The sequence below is a fragment of the Adiantum capillus-veneris genome, chromosome 3, assembly GCF_014529385.1.
Source record: "Adiantum capillus-veneris isolate H3 chromosome 3, ASM1452938v2, whole genome shotgun sequence".
Taxonomy (NCBI): Eukaryota; Viridiplantae; Streptophyta; class Polypodiopsida; order Polypodiales; family Pteridaceae; genus Adiantum; species Adiantum capillus-veneris.
Window position 1 is genome coordinate 101,605,445 of NC_140933.1, and position 17,578 is coordinate 101,623,022.

At 43.8% G+C, this 17,578-nt stretch overlaps 1 protein-coding gene across 5 annotated transcripts in view; it reads left to right on the forward strand.

The window, feature by feature from the left end:
- LOC147461397 (Haloacid dehalogenase-like hydrolase (HAD) superfamily protein) overlaps positions 1-17,578 on the forward strand; it is a 149,153-nt gene that overhangs the window by 39,761 nt on the left and 91,814 nt on the right. For 4 of the 5 annotated variants that reach the window (XR_015187589.1, XR_015187590.1, XM_086508960.1 and 1 more), the window contains exons 6-7: positions 129-162; positions 269-324. Coding sequence is in view for 3 of the 5 variants with exons in the window: in XM_086508960.1 (XP_086365086.1) it covers positions 129-162; positions 269-324 (90 nt within the window). In the remaining 2 variants the exon portion in view is untranslated. Of the gene's footprint in view, positions 1-128; positions 163-268; positions 325-1,026; positions 1,099-17,578 lie in introns of those variants that run through there. The other variant, XM_086508961.1, reaches the window with a different exon arrangement.

Below are 17,578 nucleotides of genomic sequence, written 5' to 3' on the forward strand. Positions count from 1 at the left end.
GAGGGAGGGAGGATGAGTGAGTGATAGAAAGGATGGTGGGAAGAGGTGGAGGGAGAGAAATGCATTGAAGGAGGTGAAAGAGGGAGAATCATTGTTTCTGATCGCACCTTCTTGAACCTCATGTGTAGGATCGACTTGAGCAATTGGATTGCTTTTTAGCAGGTATGTCTCTGTATTTCTGGTGAAATTGACAAGTCCTTTACAAATTCCTTACTGTATCTCAACAAAGTAAAGATTATCTTCTTGTAAATGTTGGACTATTTTGTAGGCGATGACGTACAGAAGAAAAAACCAGATCCCTCAATCTATGTTGAGGCTGCTAAGGCAATTTACTTCTCTCCAAAAGCATTTCTTATCTTGTTTTACTGTAGCTGCTATCTCCAGTTTTGGTTGGAGTGACAGTAGACAGGATTTCAATTCGGGAAAATTACCAAAATACCCCTCTAATTTGTAAAAATTCCCAAAATACCCTTCAAATTTCAAAAATTCCCAATGTACCCCTCATATTTTGTCATAAATTCCCAAAATGCCCTTCAAATTTTCCAAAATTCTCAAAAGACCCCTGGTTGTGAGAGTAAATTTATCCAAAGATAAAAAATTTGTAGCGTTTAGAAGAAGACTGATTGTCTATCAGTACAAGATACTAAAACTAGAATTTGAGGTGGTTATGTAGGCTTTGAAGATGAATTGCTTCATTATTTTTAGACATAATTGTCTTTTTTTGGGAGGTAATTTGTGACAAATTACATGCTAAGCACTAAACAACGAATCTCCATTGTCAAAAAAGAATAAAGATTAGGAAATCGTGAACAATCCAACTAAAATAGATACAAGGGTATTTTGGGAATTTTTGAAATTTGAGGGGTATTTTGGGAATTTTGGTAATTTTCCCTTTCAATTACCTCTTAAAAAATAACTGGGACATCCATAATGATTGTGCCTGTTGCATCTTGATTCGTGTTCTCTTCTATGATCCACCTTCATGGGTAAACAGTTATTATCTTCATGTAACTCCTTTTCCTCCAGAGGTGTTCTCTGAAAGAAGCAAGCTCGCCTCGAGTCTAGACTTCAAATTTCTAAAATCAGGGCCCTTTCTCTGTTAACATCCTTTACCGCTTTCCGCGGATGCGGTACAGGTATGTTCAGTGCTTTTGAGTACTCTACAACCAATCATTCCTATTAGAACCATTTAGAATTCTTGCAATGTCTCCTAGCTTCCTCTTTTGAGCTTTCATTCATGTTTTTCATCTTGTTCTTAGGAGTGGCTTTCTCATTTCTGTACCTTTAATTCGTTTTCTGTTTTCTTCTGACTTGCTCTTTGCCTTCTTTTCAACCCACTACTTTATGCACATAACTTCATTCTTAATTTAAAGAGCTTTTTCTACTTTTAAAGTAACTGTAGAATTTACCTTCTTGCATCTTATCCTTATCCAACCTGAAAGCAATTGAGCCCGCTCTTACATGCTGATTTTGGTTTTTGGACGTTTTTGATGGGAAATTCAACCTTTGTCATGATCCCAAAAAACTTAAAGAGATATACCATGGGACTCATCATACTTGTCTCCTGAATTTTGATCAAATGAAAGCTACTAGACCATCTTCTTACAATTTATTTTGGCAAAATTTATGTAAACTGAGTGTTACACTATGTGCTCGAGACAGTTTGCTCCATCTTCAACTCTTTCTCTACTCTTTCCCTCCCTCTGCGTCTTTCTTTTTCCTTTTTTTTTTTCTGTTTTCTTTAGCACAGAAATCGATGGAAACGAAAAATAAAATGAGCTTTTCTTTAAAACAGAAATCGGTGGAAACAAAAAAGAAAATGGGTTTCCACTCTTTTCCTATCATGGAAAAGGGTGGAAACTAGAAAGAAAGAAAACTTTCGACTATTGATGCCTAACCAAACTAACGAAAAAGACCAAGTTAGAAAGACCTACGGAGAGAAGGCTAAGATGTTAGTCTTAAAGAAACATGTAGGAAAATTTTTAGATAAAAAAAGTATGAAATAAAAGAGAGACAACAACTTTTCGACGCCGTGTCCTTAATAAAGTAGTGTGGAACTTCAAGCCACTTGAAGTTAGGTAGTAACACATACAATTCAAGTAAAAGGTCAATAATAGTCTCAATTGGTGCTTGATTGACACATTGTTGTTGTTGGAAAGGTACTTCAGGATCAGTCTGAGGTGCACTTGGTGTGTCCAGGTCAGCTTTTTGTTGATTCTTTGGAGAACTAGTCACAAGTGCCTCTCATTGTAGGCATTGCTTTCGGACAGCACGATACAAAATCTCCTTGATTAGCCGAGGAGTTTGACTATCCAGTGGGTTTTGCCACCACCTCCAGATGTTCCTCTATCCACGTGGTTGCCTGCTTATTTCTATGCTTCAGGCCTGTGGAAATCTCTTGACACTCCTCTCAGGGGTGGGCCTTTGTGTGGACATCTTCTTCATGCTGTATTCTCCTTGACAGGGCCTGATAGATTTTTAGGTCTAGAGAGAACTCTGTGTGAAGTGTTAATTCCAGTCTCACAGGTTTATTCTTTAAGTTTTCTCTATGTCGTAAAGTCAAGTAAAGTTTATCAAGTAAAGATTCGGGTGAAAGCTAAAGGCTACCGCCCTACGGGCAACCGGATTTTGGCCATGGATTCCTCCAGCTCGGATACACAGCGTGACGACGCACCAGGTAACATTCAAATTCCGTTCACGCATGCTCTATACACATGGATCACATGCACTTTCCAGAGCCTCGAGTAGCGTATATCTACTTTGGAAAACATAAATGTTTAGACAAACATTCGCTTGTCCTCTCTTCAAGGGGTCGTGCAAGGGTTTAATGCCCATCTTGCCGCCCTCGAAAATACGGCTCAATCGACTATCTACTCTGGAAAACGCAAACGTTCAGACGAACAATCGCTTGTTCTCTCTTGAAGGGGTCGTGCAAGGGTTTAACGCCCATCTTGCCGCTCTCAAAAATACGGCTCAGTCGACGACTGTGCGTATTTCCGAGACCGATACCCATCTTTAACAATTGAGGACGCAGATTGCTGCTTTTGGGCGCTTACAGGGTGGTCCTTCTACCGCAATTTTGTACAAAACCACTAGTTTTTAAGGAGAAGAGGAGTGTATGGAACTGGTTGTAAATAATTGGCTTCATTAGTAGACCACGTATTTTGATCTCCATGGGGAGCATGACTAACGGAGGATTCATACGATTCCTCTCTGTTGCTAAATTGGCTTTATCTGATATAAAAATAATTCTAAATGACTTATTGGATTTATAAGTGAGAGGGTTTTCTCGCTTGGAACACAACGAAAAATAATTCTAAATGAATTATTGGAATTTTAAGTGAGAGGGTTTTTCTCACCGGAGACATCCTAGTACAGAGTATTCCTAGTGCGTCATTCAAAGTAATGACGGGAGCACCGAGAACCGGAATATTTGTAAGGCCACCAAGAACGGGTACTTCTGATGTGTCACATCGGATGGGTGACAGGGAGCATCGGAAAGAAGTATCCGACCATCCGAGAACGGACATCTCTGATGCGTCATAGGATGGGTGACATAGAGCATCGTGAAGGAGATTATACCGTAAGTTCGGTAGGAAAGGACTAGGTGATGGGTATTCATGATGCGTCACAAGGTGGGTGACGGGTGCATCGGAAAGGGGATATCCATAGTCAAGAGGAAATTCCGAACTGTGTTGGAATTGTGCACAAGAAAAAGCAAGCACTTGAATGAAGATGGGTTCAGAGGAAACTTTGAGGAGAAACAGATGCTTTTTGAGAAAACGGGATTTCTTTTCAAGAAAGCAGATGCTTTTCCGCGAGGAAGTCTATGTCTGCATTGCAACTGTGCGTGTGATTGCATCTAGTGATGCCTGGGAAGTGTTGTGAAAGCATTGTTTTTAACTTAGAAGGTTTTATTGAGCTTTTGGGCAGATTCAGAGTATTTATAAAATACACCGGCTGCCCATTTAATAAGTGGGCAGCCATCTGCTAAATAAGGCAACAAATCAGCCAACGTTTTCTCTTATTAAATGGGCAGCCATCTGCTAAATAAGGCAACAAATCAGCCAACGTTTTCTCTCTCCCTTTTTCTGGCAGAGCAGCGGAAAAAAAAAATTTGGAAAAAAAAAAAAGATGCGATCTCTACGCGAGCAGCTATTGGAGCCCGTGGCTAGGAGCTATAAAAGCATCACATGCCCTCACTCAGAGGGGAGGATCAGTTTTTGCAAGAAGGAGATGCTACTGCAGAGTTCACCCGCAAAGAAGACGTTTGCCGGTGATGCCCATGACTGTCCCAAGTGTACCCGATGTCTCCAAGACCCAATGCACGAGTTCCCTCGCGAAGAAGTGCCTACGGAGCGTGTTTCCATCGCGACAAGCTGCTGTTTTTCTCTGTTTTCAGCCCATAAACGTCGTTGATGGGGCTGATTTACGAGAAGGAACCCGAGAACACACCTCTTTTGTGTGTAGGATTGGAAGAGAGGATTTTCTATATAGAGATCTCTTCCGGGGAATTGCTTTTCGAGAACCGAGTTGCGTTTCGAGCGTCGAGACTTTGAAGGTAACGATTTTCATGTTATGATCTCTAAGTATTTGATTGCAGGTGTACTTCCTCTTCGTGAGGGAGTAGGAGCAGAGGAAGACATGAGCCTCTACAGGAGAAAAGTGCTTTGAGGAACTAGAGCCAGATTAGCCCAAGGGTTTCGTACCCGAGTTTGGGAAGTAGATCCACGGATCGAAGAGAGGTAGTCTCTCAAGTGTTGATCCGGAAGTTGGGATTCCCAAGTAAGGACTTCGTGTCCGGGAAAGCAGAGTTGTTCTGCGGGAAGAGGACTCTGGAAACAAAGTTGGAAAAGAGAGTTGCAGGGATGTCATGCCCTGATTGTGGAAGGTGAGATCCAGAGGCGAGAACCTTGGTTCTCAAGGATTTGGAATAAGGAATGGAAGTTCCTTGGAATAGGGTTTTTTCCCTAGGAATCACAAGCTGAGGCTTCTAGGAACCATCAAGTCTTATTCTAGAACGAACGTGGTCATACGTTCGGTTCAAGTGCTTGTATAGACTTCTCCTCAGTAATAAAAATACTATTACGGGGGGGGGACCAGCCCATCTTCTGGTCCCCAGTACTGTGTCGATCTTCTCACTCTCTATCTCTCTCTCTATCTATTTCTCTATATATCCTTTGGCTTCAGTCATAAGTGATAAATTCTATTTATCCGAATGCATTTTATATTGTTATGCGCTCCCGTTTGTGACAGTGGTATCAGAGCATGGTCTCCTCTCTTTCTCTGTAAAGAAGGACGACTTTGGGAAGATACGGGAAGAAGCCATGACAAGCCAAGAGAGAAGTTAGCAGGCGGAACCCTAAGTCCTGCAAGAAAAGCTCGCAAAGCTGGGAATTTTTTTTTTCCCTCTTTGCAAGAAGTCGACACAAGACTTGGGATTCTCTGAGAAGGCGACAAGAGCTTGATGCTCAAGAACCTAGAGAATCGAAGGAACGGAATGCTCAAGATTCTTCAGAACCCAAAAGATTTTCATGAACATCAATCCAGAACCATAGCCAAGAAATCCCGTCATTTTGGGAAGGATACGAAGAAGGTCTCTAGACCTAGGAACACTTCGAGTCAAGTTTGATACTTTTGACGGAAGGGAAGATGCCCAGAAAGCTACCGCTTTCATTCGACAAGTTTGAAGTTGCCTTTGCAAACGGCAATTTTTAAAAAAGTGTCGAAGGTGAGGCATGTGACCAAACACCTCAAGGGGATTGCAAGTACTTGGTGGTATACCAAAGCTCTACAAGGAACTTACAACAAGACTTGGATTCAATTCAAGGCTGAATTTGTCGCCAAATTTTTTTCCCTCTACGCTTTGAGGAAGGCATCCAAGAAGATTGGGATCGGTTTGCCTAATAGGAACGCGAGCGAGTCAAAGCAAGTAGTGGTTCACTCTTGTCAAGGTAGCTCCATTCTTGATCCTCTCTGAGGAAGGAAAGATGAACAAATTTAACGAAGGACTTTTGCCCGCATTTTGTAAACCCATCTGCAAGATACTTTGCAGCAGAAGGTGGAGTCAGTAATAAAAGAATGCAAGTGTACACCTTAGTGTACATAGAATACAATCCCCGCAGTGGGACGAGAACCATTCAACACAGAAACAACGAATTTTTGTTACCTCTCTTCGAAGCATACATTGCTATCCGGAGAAAGTTTGGAGTAAGGGAATTCAATTTAACTCCTGAGTTTTTGACCCTCAAACTTTAAGTGAGAGGGCAGGTCTTTGATCAAAGTTAAATCTTTGAGGAACTCATAAAATGCTTATTGCTTTTATGCACGAGATATGAATGTGTCTAACTAGGACAATCACTCTCAAGTATTTATGAGTGTAGGATCAATGTTTTCTGAAATGAATGGGTTTGCTCAACTAGCCGAAAGGTCAACTATTGATCTGGTATCCGGTAGTTCTCCAACAAATTACCTGCTATTGCAAGTAGGACGGGAGAAAGGAAGGAATCATTTCGCGATTTCAAGCAAGAAAAGCTTTCACTAAGCTTGAGTACCTTATGAACCAACACTCCTTACCCAGGAAGATATGGTAGTGCTTTTCGCACAAGTGAATGAACACTCTCTTTATGAGTAAAGGAGCAAGAGACTGCTACAGCTTGTGCTCGAGGATTCCAAGGATTGAAATCCTAGCTTATTTGATGAGCGGGTTTTGCTCTAAGATCGAGCCAAGGAATCGTTAGGTTGAGCGTCTTCACTCTAAGGATCTGACGAAGGGAAGGAAATTTCTCAGGTTCACCAAAACTCTAACACAACTTAAGAATTATGTACACCTTTGAGTACATGGATAACACACAAAGATGCAGACCTATGCTAAGGAATTGGACGAGAGTTTGTTATACTCTCTTGAGCACCTTTTTGCGCGCAAGGATATTCCGACACGAGAATCTCTATTTGAGATGTGTTCGATAGAAGGAATTTGAGTTTCTCTACAGAGAAGAGGTTTTCTGATGGTTGTTGATCATTGAGTACGCTATGTGCTTTTACCATTACAGTAGCAACTTTTGGATGCGGTATATGTTTCTCCATGAGCAGGTCAAGTAGCATTTACACGCTGCTGGAATAAATTCGAACTTTTATGTTCGTAAGAATATAGTTCGCCAACTGTTTCAAAATGGTAAGAATTACATACGGGAGAACATCCCTAAGAATCAAAGAGGGTTCGCTCTATTGTGAACCGGGTTTAAACGTACGTTCAGAAAATGCTATGGCTAGAATCCTATTTGCCTGAGATTTTGCAAGGCATCATTGATGCTCGCAAGGTGAATCATTTTTTTATGATTCTGTAAGGAAGAGACTCTAATGGGCGTTTGGAAAACACTGTTGGTGGTAATAACTCGCAGGAGGAAAAAAATTGGAAGGAAGTGCCGCCATGCACAAGGAATCTTCGGATTGGAACTGTCCGGACGCCTACGTTGAGCGACGGCCCGGAACAAGAACCTTCTTTAAGGTGATCGCAAATTGTGAAAGAAAGACATTGAGCTTAATGCTCTATGACTTGGGCATTCCCTATGTGGGAGGACACAAGAGGTTTAATACCCTCTGGACTAACAGCGCAGGATTATGCGCAAGGACAGATACCTAGATTGATATCTAGGAAGATTATTCTTCTCGAATTTGAGAAGACGGAATCAAGCTAACAGAGTCTTGGATAAGGAAACTTTGGATCAGAACAATTGGCCTACCCAAAGCAAAGGCCCGGAATAAGAACTTATTTTGGTAAGATGACACACTTCGTCTGCCGCAGGAAGATTCACATGAGCTTAATGCTCTCGACATGCCCTATGCGGGAGGACACAAGAGGTTTAATATCCTCAAGGCTAATAGCGCAAGGTTATGCGCAAGGACATATACCTAGATTGATTTATAGGATGATTATTCTTCTCGGAATTGTGAAGGTGGAATTGAGTTAACAGATTCTCGGATGAGGAAACTTTCAATCCGTTGGAAAGACGCGAATGACAAGTTCTTACATGGCTTGTAACTTTAATGAAAGGTGAAGGATATCCTCAAGGTACTAGAGGAAAGACATGAACCGGTAAGGTAAGTATTGAATTATTGAATTTTAGTTTAATTTAATTTTTAAGTTCTCTTTTGATAAAGGACTAGCGCAACTCACCATTGAGCAAGATTTGGAATCTTTCCGGTTTCTCCCCGGTAGTTCGGTTGGACCTCTACAGTTGAGGACAACTGTTTATAAGTGAGAGGGATGTTGCTAAATTGGCTTTATCTGACATAAAAATAATTCTAAATGAATTATTGGATTTATAAGTGAGAGGGTTTTCTCGCTTGAAACACCAAGAAAAATAATTTTAAATGAATTATTGGGATTGTAAGTGGGAGGGTTTTTCTCACTGGAGACATCCGAGTACTGAGTATTCCTAGTGCATCATTCAAAGTAATGACGGGAGCACTGAGAATGGGAATATCTGTAAGGCCACCAAGAACGGGTTCTTCTGATGCGTCACATCGGATGGGTGACAGGGAGCATTGGAAAGAAGTATCCGACCATCCGGGAACGGACATCTCCGATGCGGCATAGGATGGGTGACATAGAGCAGCGTGAAGGAGATTGTACCGTAAGTTCCTTAGGAAAGGACTAGGTGATGGGTATTCCTGATGCGTCACAAGGTGGGTGACGGGTGCATCGGAAAGGGGATATCTATAGTCAAGAGAAAATCCCGAACTCTGTTGGAATTGTGCACAAGGAAAAGCAAGCACTTGAATGAAGATGGGTTCAGAGGAAACTTTGAGGAAAAACAGATGCTTTCTAAGAAAGCAGGATTGCTTTTCAGGAAAGCAGATGCTTTTCCGCAAGGAAGTCTATGTCTGCATTGCAACTGTGCGTGTGATTGCATCCAGGGACGCCTAGGAAGTGCTGTGAAAGCATTGTTTTTAACTTGTAAGGTTTTATTGAGTTTTTGGGCAGATTCAGACTATCTTTAAAATACGTCTGCCGCCCATTTAATAAGTGGGCAGCTATCTGATAAATAATGCAACAGATCAGCCAGCATTTGCTCTCTCTTTTTTTTTGGCAAAACAACGTTAAAAAAAAATGAAAAAAAAAAAGGCACCAAGACAAGCTCAAAACAAATAAATTTCATTTTAAATCCAAATAGTATTCTCAAACGACTCGCTCCACCAAACTGACGGTACGGTTCTTGATCCGGATGGTAGCATCATTTCGGTCGTGCTAGGGCATGGCCAAAAGAGCGTCGCAATGCCCTAAGTCTGTCTTGCCATGATACCCTTGGATGGTGAACGGAAGAGCGCCAATGAGGGGTACAACTTTTTGAGTTTTCTCGGTGGTGAGCTCGGCTACTAGTTTTCCAGCAAACTGATCATACTTAAAGTCCATTTATGTCAGGAACTGTGGATGGATGAAATTCTCAGTGGTTCCTAGGTCGAAGAAGATAAGTACGTTGAAGCCATTAATCTCCCATTTGCTTTGCATAATTCTTTGGAACCATCAAGAGAGATGCATAAATGTCGGGAACAAGTCCCACTGCAGTTTTAGCTTTCTTAGCAGGAGGTTGCTCTAGAGGCTTATCTCCTTTTGTAGGACATTCATAGGAGTTGTGTCTCGTCTGGAAACATTCAAAGCATCTACCTTCTCGCAGTAGAGTTTCGCGTTGGCAAGGTGTCTTGTTGATTGGTCGAATTGTCACAAGAATCCCCGGGTTTTGTGCGTTGTTGTCGAGGATTCTTAGTGTTTGCCAGCTGATCTTTTGTAATTGTCCTTTCATAAGCTTGTAACCAACCACAACATGGTCCATAAGATTTGTATAGTAGCAACTTGCTTCGACAAACAATATTCTTGTAGAGGTGATGGCAGCCAATGGTATAGCGCTCGCAATGGTCCTCCAAGGCTATTAGCTTGAAGAAAGACACCGGCAGGTAAACGTTGAGGAATCTTTGTTTGCAGTTTTCCATGGTTTCCATGGCAAGAATTTTCAAGCTACCCCATTCTGCTAGAAGCTGTACTTCAAAGAGGGATGTCATGTGGCTCTGGGCAATGATATTCTTGAAAGCTTGCCAAGTCCTTGGAGCATACGTCTTGATAGCTATCGAATTCCACCACTGCATAGCATTATGTCGGAGAAAACCGGCGGCTCGAAAGATCTTTGATTCTTCAATGTAGTTCCCTAGGGCATAAATGTTATCAAATTGCTGCAGAAACTGTAAGGCTATTCTTTCTATCTTTTACACGTGAAAAGGTGAAAATATTTATTGTGGATCCACCATCCTTGATGTGTCATAGGATGGGTGACATAGAGCATCATGAAGGAGATTGTACCGTAAGTTTGGTAGGAAAGGACTAGGTGATGGGTATTCTTGATGCGTCACAAGGTGGGTGACGGGTGCATCGGAAAGGGGATATCTATAGTCAAGAGAAAATTCCGAATTGTATTGGAATTGTGCATGAATGAAGATGGGATCAGAGGAAACTTTGAGGAAAAACAGATGCTTTCTGAGAAAGCGGGATTTCTTTGCAGGAAAGCAGATGCTTTTCTGCAAGGAATTCTATGCCTGCATTGCAACTGTGCATGTCATTGCATCCAGGGACGCCTGGGAAGTGCTGTGAAAGCATTGTTTTTAACTTATAAGGTTCTATTGAGTTTTTAGGCAGATTCACACTATTTTTAAAATACGCCGGCCGCCCATTTAATAAGTGGGCAGCCATCTGATAAATAAGGCAACAGATCAGCCAGCGTTTTCTCTCTCTTTTTCGGGCAGAACAACGTAAAAAAAGACATGAAAAAAAAAAAACCTCGCTGCGATCTCTACGTTAGCAGCTATTCGTGCCCGTGGCTAAGAGCTATAAAAGCATCACATGCCCTCACTCAGAGGGGAGGATCAGTTTTTTGCAAGAAGGAGATGCTGCTGCAGAGTTCACCCGCAAAGAACACGTTTGCCGGTGATGCCCATGACTGTCCCAAGTGTACCCGATGTCGCCCAAAACCCAGTGCGCGAGTTCCCTCACGAGGAAGTGCCTACGGAGCGTGTTTCCATTGCGACAACCTGCTGTTTTTCTCTATTTCAGCCCATAAACGTCGTGGATGGGGATGATTTACGAGAAGGAACCCGAGAATACATGTCTTTCGTGTGTAGGATTGGAAGAGAGGATTTTCTATGTAGAGATCTCTTCCGGGGAATTGCTTTTCGAGAACCGAGTTGCGTTTCGAGCGTCGAGACTTTGAAGGTAACGATTTTCATGTTATGATCTCTAAGTATTTGATTGCAGGTGTACTTCCTCTTCGTGAGGGAGTAGGAGCAGAGGAAGGCATGAGCCTCTGCAAGAGAAAAGCGCTCTGAGGAAGTAGAGCCTGATCAGCCCAAGGCTTTCGTACCCGAATTTGGGAAGTAGATCCACGGATCGGAGAGAGGTAGTCTCTCAAGTTGTGATCCGGAAGTTGGGATTCGCAAGGACTTCGTGTCTGGGAAAGCAGAGTTGTTCTGCGGTAAGAGGACTCTGGAAACAGAGTTGGAAAAGAGAGTTGCAGGGATGTCATGCCCTGAGTCTGGAAGGTGAGATCCAGAGGCGAGAACCTTGGTTCTCAAGGATTTGGAATAAGGAACGGAAGTTCCTTGGAATAGGGTTTTTCCCTAGGAATCGGAATCTGAGGCTTCTGGGAACCATCAAGTCTTATTCTAGAACGAACGTGGTAATACGTTCGGTTCAAGTGCTTGTATAGACTTCTCCTCAGTAATAAAAATACTATTACGGGGGGGGACCAGCCCATCTTCTTGTCCCCTATACTGTGTCGATCTTCTCACTCTCTATCTCTCTCTCTATCTATTTCTCTCTATATCCTTTGGCTTTAGTAATAAGTGACAAATTCTATTTATCCGAATGTATTTTATATTGTTATGCGCTCTCGTTTGTGACACTCTTTATATCTGTGTAGCAAGGCGCTGACCTGGTGGCACGACATGACAGAGAAGCCTACGATGTGGGTTGACTTTTGTGTGAAATTCAAGAAGGATTTTGCAAAGATGGATCCTTTGAAAGCTTACACAAAATTGCAGAGTCTTTCGATGAAAACTCTATCTTTTGATAAATATACAATAGTTTTCAAAGAAGCGCTTACCTTCTGCAAGTGGATTACACGCATGCTATGCACATGTATCTGTTGGGTTTGCATGAAGACTATCGTTGGGCCTTGATCAAAGATAAAGCCCCGATTGACGTCGAGGATGCAGTGGCAAAGGACAGGACGTTCCATTTAATATATGGGGCAAATTATGAGAAGAAAAGAAGTTCAGATCACCAAACCGGCAAGGGCACTTGAGGAAGTGGCTCAATTCTAGCAAAGGTTCAGATCGCTGTTGAAACCTTCTCAAGATAACAAGAAAGCCAAGAATGCTGTTATCGTTGATGCAGTGAAAAAGGGGGCTTGCTTCGGATGTGGCGAGAAATGCCACTAAATCAAAGATTGCCCCAAGAAACCGCAAGGCCGCCCTTCGGTTCAAATTTATGAGATCTCAGGTAACTCTGATGTTATTCGAATTGAAATCCATCACCTAGCGCAGAGTTCATGCACGAATTGTACTTTCAACACCAAAGTGTTTGATAAGCACGATCTTCTCCGTTTCCCCCAGGAGATCAATGGTCACCACATGACCATACTCCTTGATAATGGAAGCTCACACAATTTGTGGATGCAAAATTGGTGCAGAAACTGTGCTTGCAAACGTGGAACAATATGGCGTGAAGAGGGATGTATGGAATCAACTGGTTTCGAATTGATGCTGAAGCTAGCTAAGTACAAAGAGAACCTGGACTTCCACATTATGCGCCTGGAGAGAGTATATGTTTTTTTTTTTTCGAGAAAAAGATCCTTCTATTAGTTAATGAAGACTGCCCATAGGGCTACAACCACCTCTGCAGGAGAGGGCTACAACAAGCATGATGGGGAGACTCTCCCAATGAAAAAACAACATATATACAATGAGGCTAAATCAAGAGATGGGAGGAGGAAAGAGCCACACAGGTGGACAGTAGCGCCATTTGAGCACCCCCTAGACTATGGTGTATAAAGGCCCTAGGGCACCAGAGTCGAAGGAAAGCCTCGCGGCGCTCCCGCATGCGTTCGGAGCTGCCCTGTAGTCTCTCAAGCTGTTCTCCGAGACTATGGATCAGCTCTAGCCAAAAGTCACGAACAGTCTCTACAGGTGGCACAGGGCGAGCGTCAAAGATGCGGAAACAGCAGGCCCGCCAGATGAACCAAAGTGTTAGGCCACTGATGAGCTCCCAACACTCCTCTCTCTCACTGCACCACTCTTGTGGGGTAAGCTCTGTAGCAGGCTGGAGTGTAGGTCTCCCCCGCTGTATCACTATCATCCTGCAGGTGGAAGATAGCTCAAACTTAAGTGCCAGGCCCGTGAGGGTGGACGCAACCGCTGCCCCCCAAGTACACTGTCGAGCCGTGGAGAGAGCACGCATCAGCTGAAGAACTCGTAGCCACACCTGTTGTGCCGAGGGACAGTCCCAAAGACAGTGACGTTGACTCTCCACCAAATGGTCACAAGCTGCACATGTGGCCGAGAGACCACTATGCACTAGCCGTCTCCCTACTGCTGTGGCTCTATGTGCGACCAGCCACTGAAACAAGGTGACTCGCCTCGGCTGTCTAGAGTCCCACAACCTCTCCCAAAAGTCTGCCAAGAACTCGACTGTGAGACCCTCCTCCTCCCAATGATGTGCTGCAGCGGGGAGGGCCTCTCTCTGTGCTTTTGATGGGGGCTTTTCACAAGCCAAGCTCCCATACCCCTCTTCTCTCGTCCCCACCCCATGAAAACCCCCTCTTAGGGAGGGAGTGATAAAAGGCATTGGAAAAAGTAAGAAAAAAATAAAGTATGATTATGTAAATATATAAGAAAGGTAAAATAGGCCACCTCATGCCTGCGGGGTAGCCCATCCCCACCTTGCCTCCTTTTTCTTCACTGTTGCCCCGCCGGGTGTCCCTTTTCCTCTCCTCCACTCAAAAGGTCAACCCCCTCTCTCTTCCCCTTGTCCTTTCTCCTTTCTCTCTCCCCTCAAGCTACCCCACCTCTCACCAATAATGCATTATAACTCACCAATAATGCACCCTAACTCACATGCAACTTACCCTATCTTCCAAAATAGTATACCCCACCCCCTCTTTCTCTCTCCTATCATATCCCATGACCCAAATTCCCCCACACTCCCCCACACTCAGTTTCACTGAAAAAGGTGCCCACAGACCCATCCCCACCCGGTGGTTACCTGATTTTTCTTGTGTTCACACACATCTGCACACAGATTCACCTCTGAACACACTCCCCTCTCTCCCCTCTTGTAATTACTTTATTCTCCATGTCACCTCTCACTTTTTTTCATCAACCCATCTCTCTCTCTTAGTCTCTCTCTCATGAGACTGCTGTTCTGGCATATATACACAGCTAGACAAGTGGGGCCCACAGTCACATGGCCTCTGTAGATAATGATTTCTTCATTTCTAAATTCTAGAATTTCTCCCCCCTCCTCCCTTATATAAAGAGGGGTCACCATCACACTAAGGACACACACCATCACCAAAGAGTACACTATGCACTGTGTGTGCCTAGTGCACACACACACACACCCACACCATCACCATCACCACAATCACCATGCTCGTCTTGAGCATGACCTCTACACCCTTGGGCTATGGAAGATGAAGAGAAACTAAATAAAGGATGATGGCCATAACCCTCGTGCGAGTCTTCGCCATCAACTCCCACCTATCCGCCATGTGCTCTACCACGCTCTCCCTTCTCATTCCCCTACCCTATGCTCCCCATTTCATCGCCTTATTCTCTAAATAAAGCTTGAGGTTTTGTGAGTATGTTTTCTTGCAATGTTTTGCCCATGTGAGGTGTGCGGAATCGCTACCTAGTCTTGTGTTTGGAGTGAGCTTGTGTATGTGTGAAGGGTGTGCGGATTCGCCATCCTTTTGTGGTACCCAAGTACTAAGCCGCTATACCCCCTCCCTCACTCTCTCTCTCTCTCTCTCTCTCTCTCTCTCTCTCTCTCTCACTTGATCTCATTGCCTTTTTTCTTCATCATTACTCCCAAGCATCCATCTCTCTTGGATGAAAACTTTGTTATGGTTGTGTGTTGTTTGCGTCCTAGCCGTTGAAGCTAGGTGGTGTTCCCTGTTTGCTTTACCATGACAGGCTCGAGGTGCGCCATTCGGTCCCCGGTGTCAAAAGGCCGTCGGGGTTCAGGGTTCGCTTTGCTCCCGTCATTTGGTGCCCCCATTGAGGATCTTTTCATGAAACCCTTCAGTTTACAAGACTGAAACCCCTAAACTATTGTGAATGGATGAATGGCTAGCAGGATTTGCTAATTGGACGACAGAAGAAGAAGAGCTCCAAGCACAACTAGACGAACTCCGCATCTCCATTGAAGCTTGAGTGCCAGGCGTAACGGTAATCGATTTGCAGTGGGAGAGTCAACCAACACGCCAAACCCAGTGGATATACATAGGCCAAGTGCCAAGAATAAGAAGAAGAAGGTCGAAACCATGTCCGCAACCTACAACCAACACACAACAACAAAATGGAAGGAGCTCTACACAATAGAGAATCAACACTATGCTACTTTGAGAATCGGGTAACTCAAGTCACCGAGGTAATTATCACAGTCAGTTTTCAAGTAGCACCTGATGCTGCAGCACAGATAACGAAATCATTGGCTCACACTCTCACTAGAGAAACTAGGGATCTACTGAGTTTGTTTCAGGAAAGAACACCACCCTCTCCCACAAGCTTGGACAGTGATCAAGCACCTCTAAGCTTCACATGAATCAATACAACCTACCTCAAGACAGATCACACATACCAACACGTGTACGCTCAATCAAGGTAATACTGGATTTGAAGGCTCACTACCAACACGTCATTGACACCATGCTGGTTGGGGAGCGATTTTTTGAGGTTCTGGCATCAGATCAACCATTTGTCTTACCTTTGGTACAAGGCAATGTACCGTTTGAAGTTTTGATCTATGTCCTAGTATAAGAGGGTATACACGCCTCCTTGTAAAGAAGAAAAAACTTTTGCAAGTTAAGCAGTGTGTCTTTCTAGCTCTCTCTCAGTAATCATGGCAAGTGTAGCATTTCCAACATTTAAAGGAAAGAAGGGGGAGGATTTGGTAACAGACTTCCTAGATGACTTTGAAGTAGCATGTGTAGTGAGCAACAAAGATACGGATGAATCCCGGGTTAGAATCTTTAAGCATCTCATGAAGCTAGAAGCTAGATCATGGTACAATGCACTTCCACAAGCAACCAAGGATGACTGGGAACCCTTAAAATCCGCTTTTAAGAGGCGCTTTGGGGGAGGTACCACTTCAGAAAAGTTGTGGGACAAGTTGAGAGACTTGAAGCAGGAGGGTCTTTTAGAATATGCCAACTATGAGTCCAAATTAGTGGATTTGTGGGAACGGTGGGTTGAGTCACTGGCAAGGGGGGAAGCCGCATCCGATTTCCTAAAAAAAGATCGGTTCACGCATGGCTTATGGCCGCTTCTCAAGGAGAAGGTGAAAGGTAGATTCGCGGCTACGTACGAGTTAGCCGTTGAGATTGCTCGCCTTAAGGACAAGAAGCTACGAATGAAAGCCAAAGAAACCGAGTCAACAGAAGCAGGAACATCGCGTCGACCAGCAACTACGACAACCACCATACCACCACCACCGGCTCTTGGGGTAAGAGATGACCAACAAGATATGTTGGGCAATATTACTGACCAACTGCAGAATTTGTCTGTCCACTTAATACAGCAAGGGAGGAGTCAAGAAAGAGATCAAGACCCTGGAAGAGCACGACGACAAAACAGGGAGTATCATTGCTACAACTGCGGAGAAGACCGGTCACGGTATGTTCTATTGTCCCACACCACGACAAAACTATAATAGAGGAGGTAGGAGGAACCAATTGTCACCCCCTAGAGAAACAACACCCCCACCCCGAGCACCAACCCCACCAACACAAATTCTACGTCCACCCCAGACACCACTACAAGCATCCATTCCACCTCTTACACCAGCCCCACCACCTGATCGCCCTGTAAACATCATAAGGCTAGAAGAGAAAGGAAAAGCCGTAGTAGTGGATCCACCCAGAGCAAAGGAGAGGGACAAGGGTAAGGAGAAGGTAACCTTTTTAGAACCACTTGAAGCCATGTCTGTGAAAAGAGCTAGGAGGGAGAAAGCTACACAATCAGATGATGAGAGAAGCATCAGAGGAGAAACTAGCAAGAGGCCATCCAGGCCACGACGGAAATTGGGCATCATCGACTTCCAGCTAGGGGAAAGTTCTAAGCCCTATGATCTAACATTGGATGTGGCAGAGCAAGGACCGAAGATTACATTGCCACAGCTGCTACATCTTGTACCTAAAGTAAGGCGACAATGGTCTAAAATGGTAAGTACAAGACGCTCCAAAACAAAGGTAGCCGGAGCAATTTCGGGATGCAACATGGATGACATCCTTCCCATTGTCGACGTAAACAT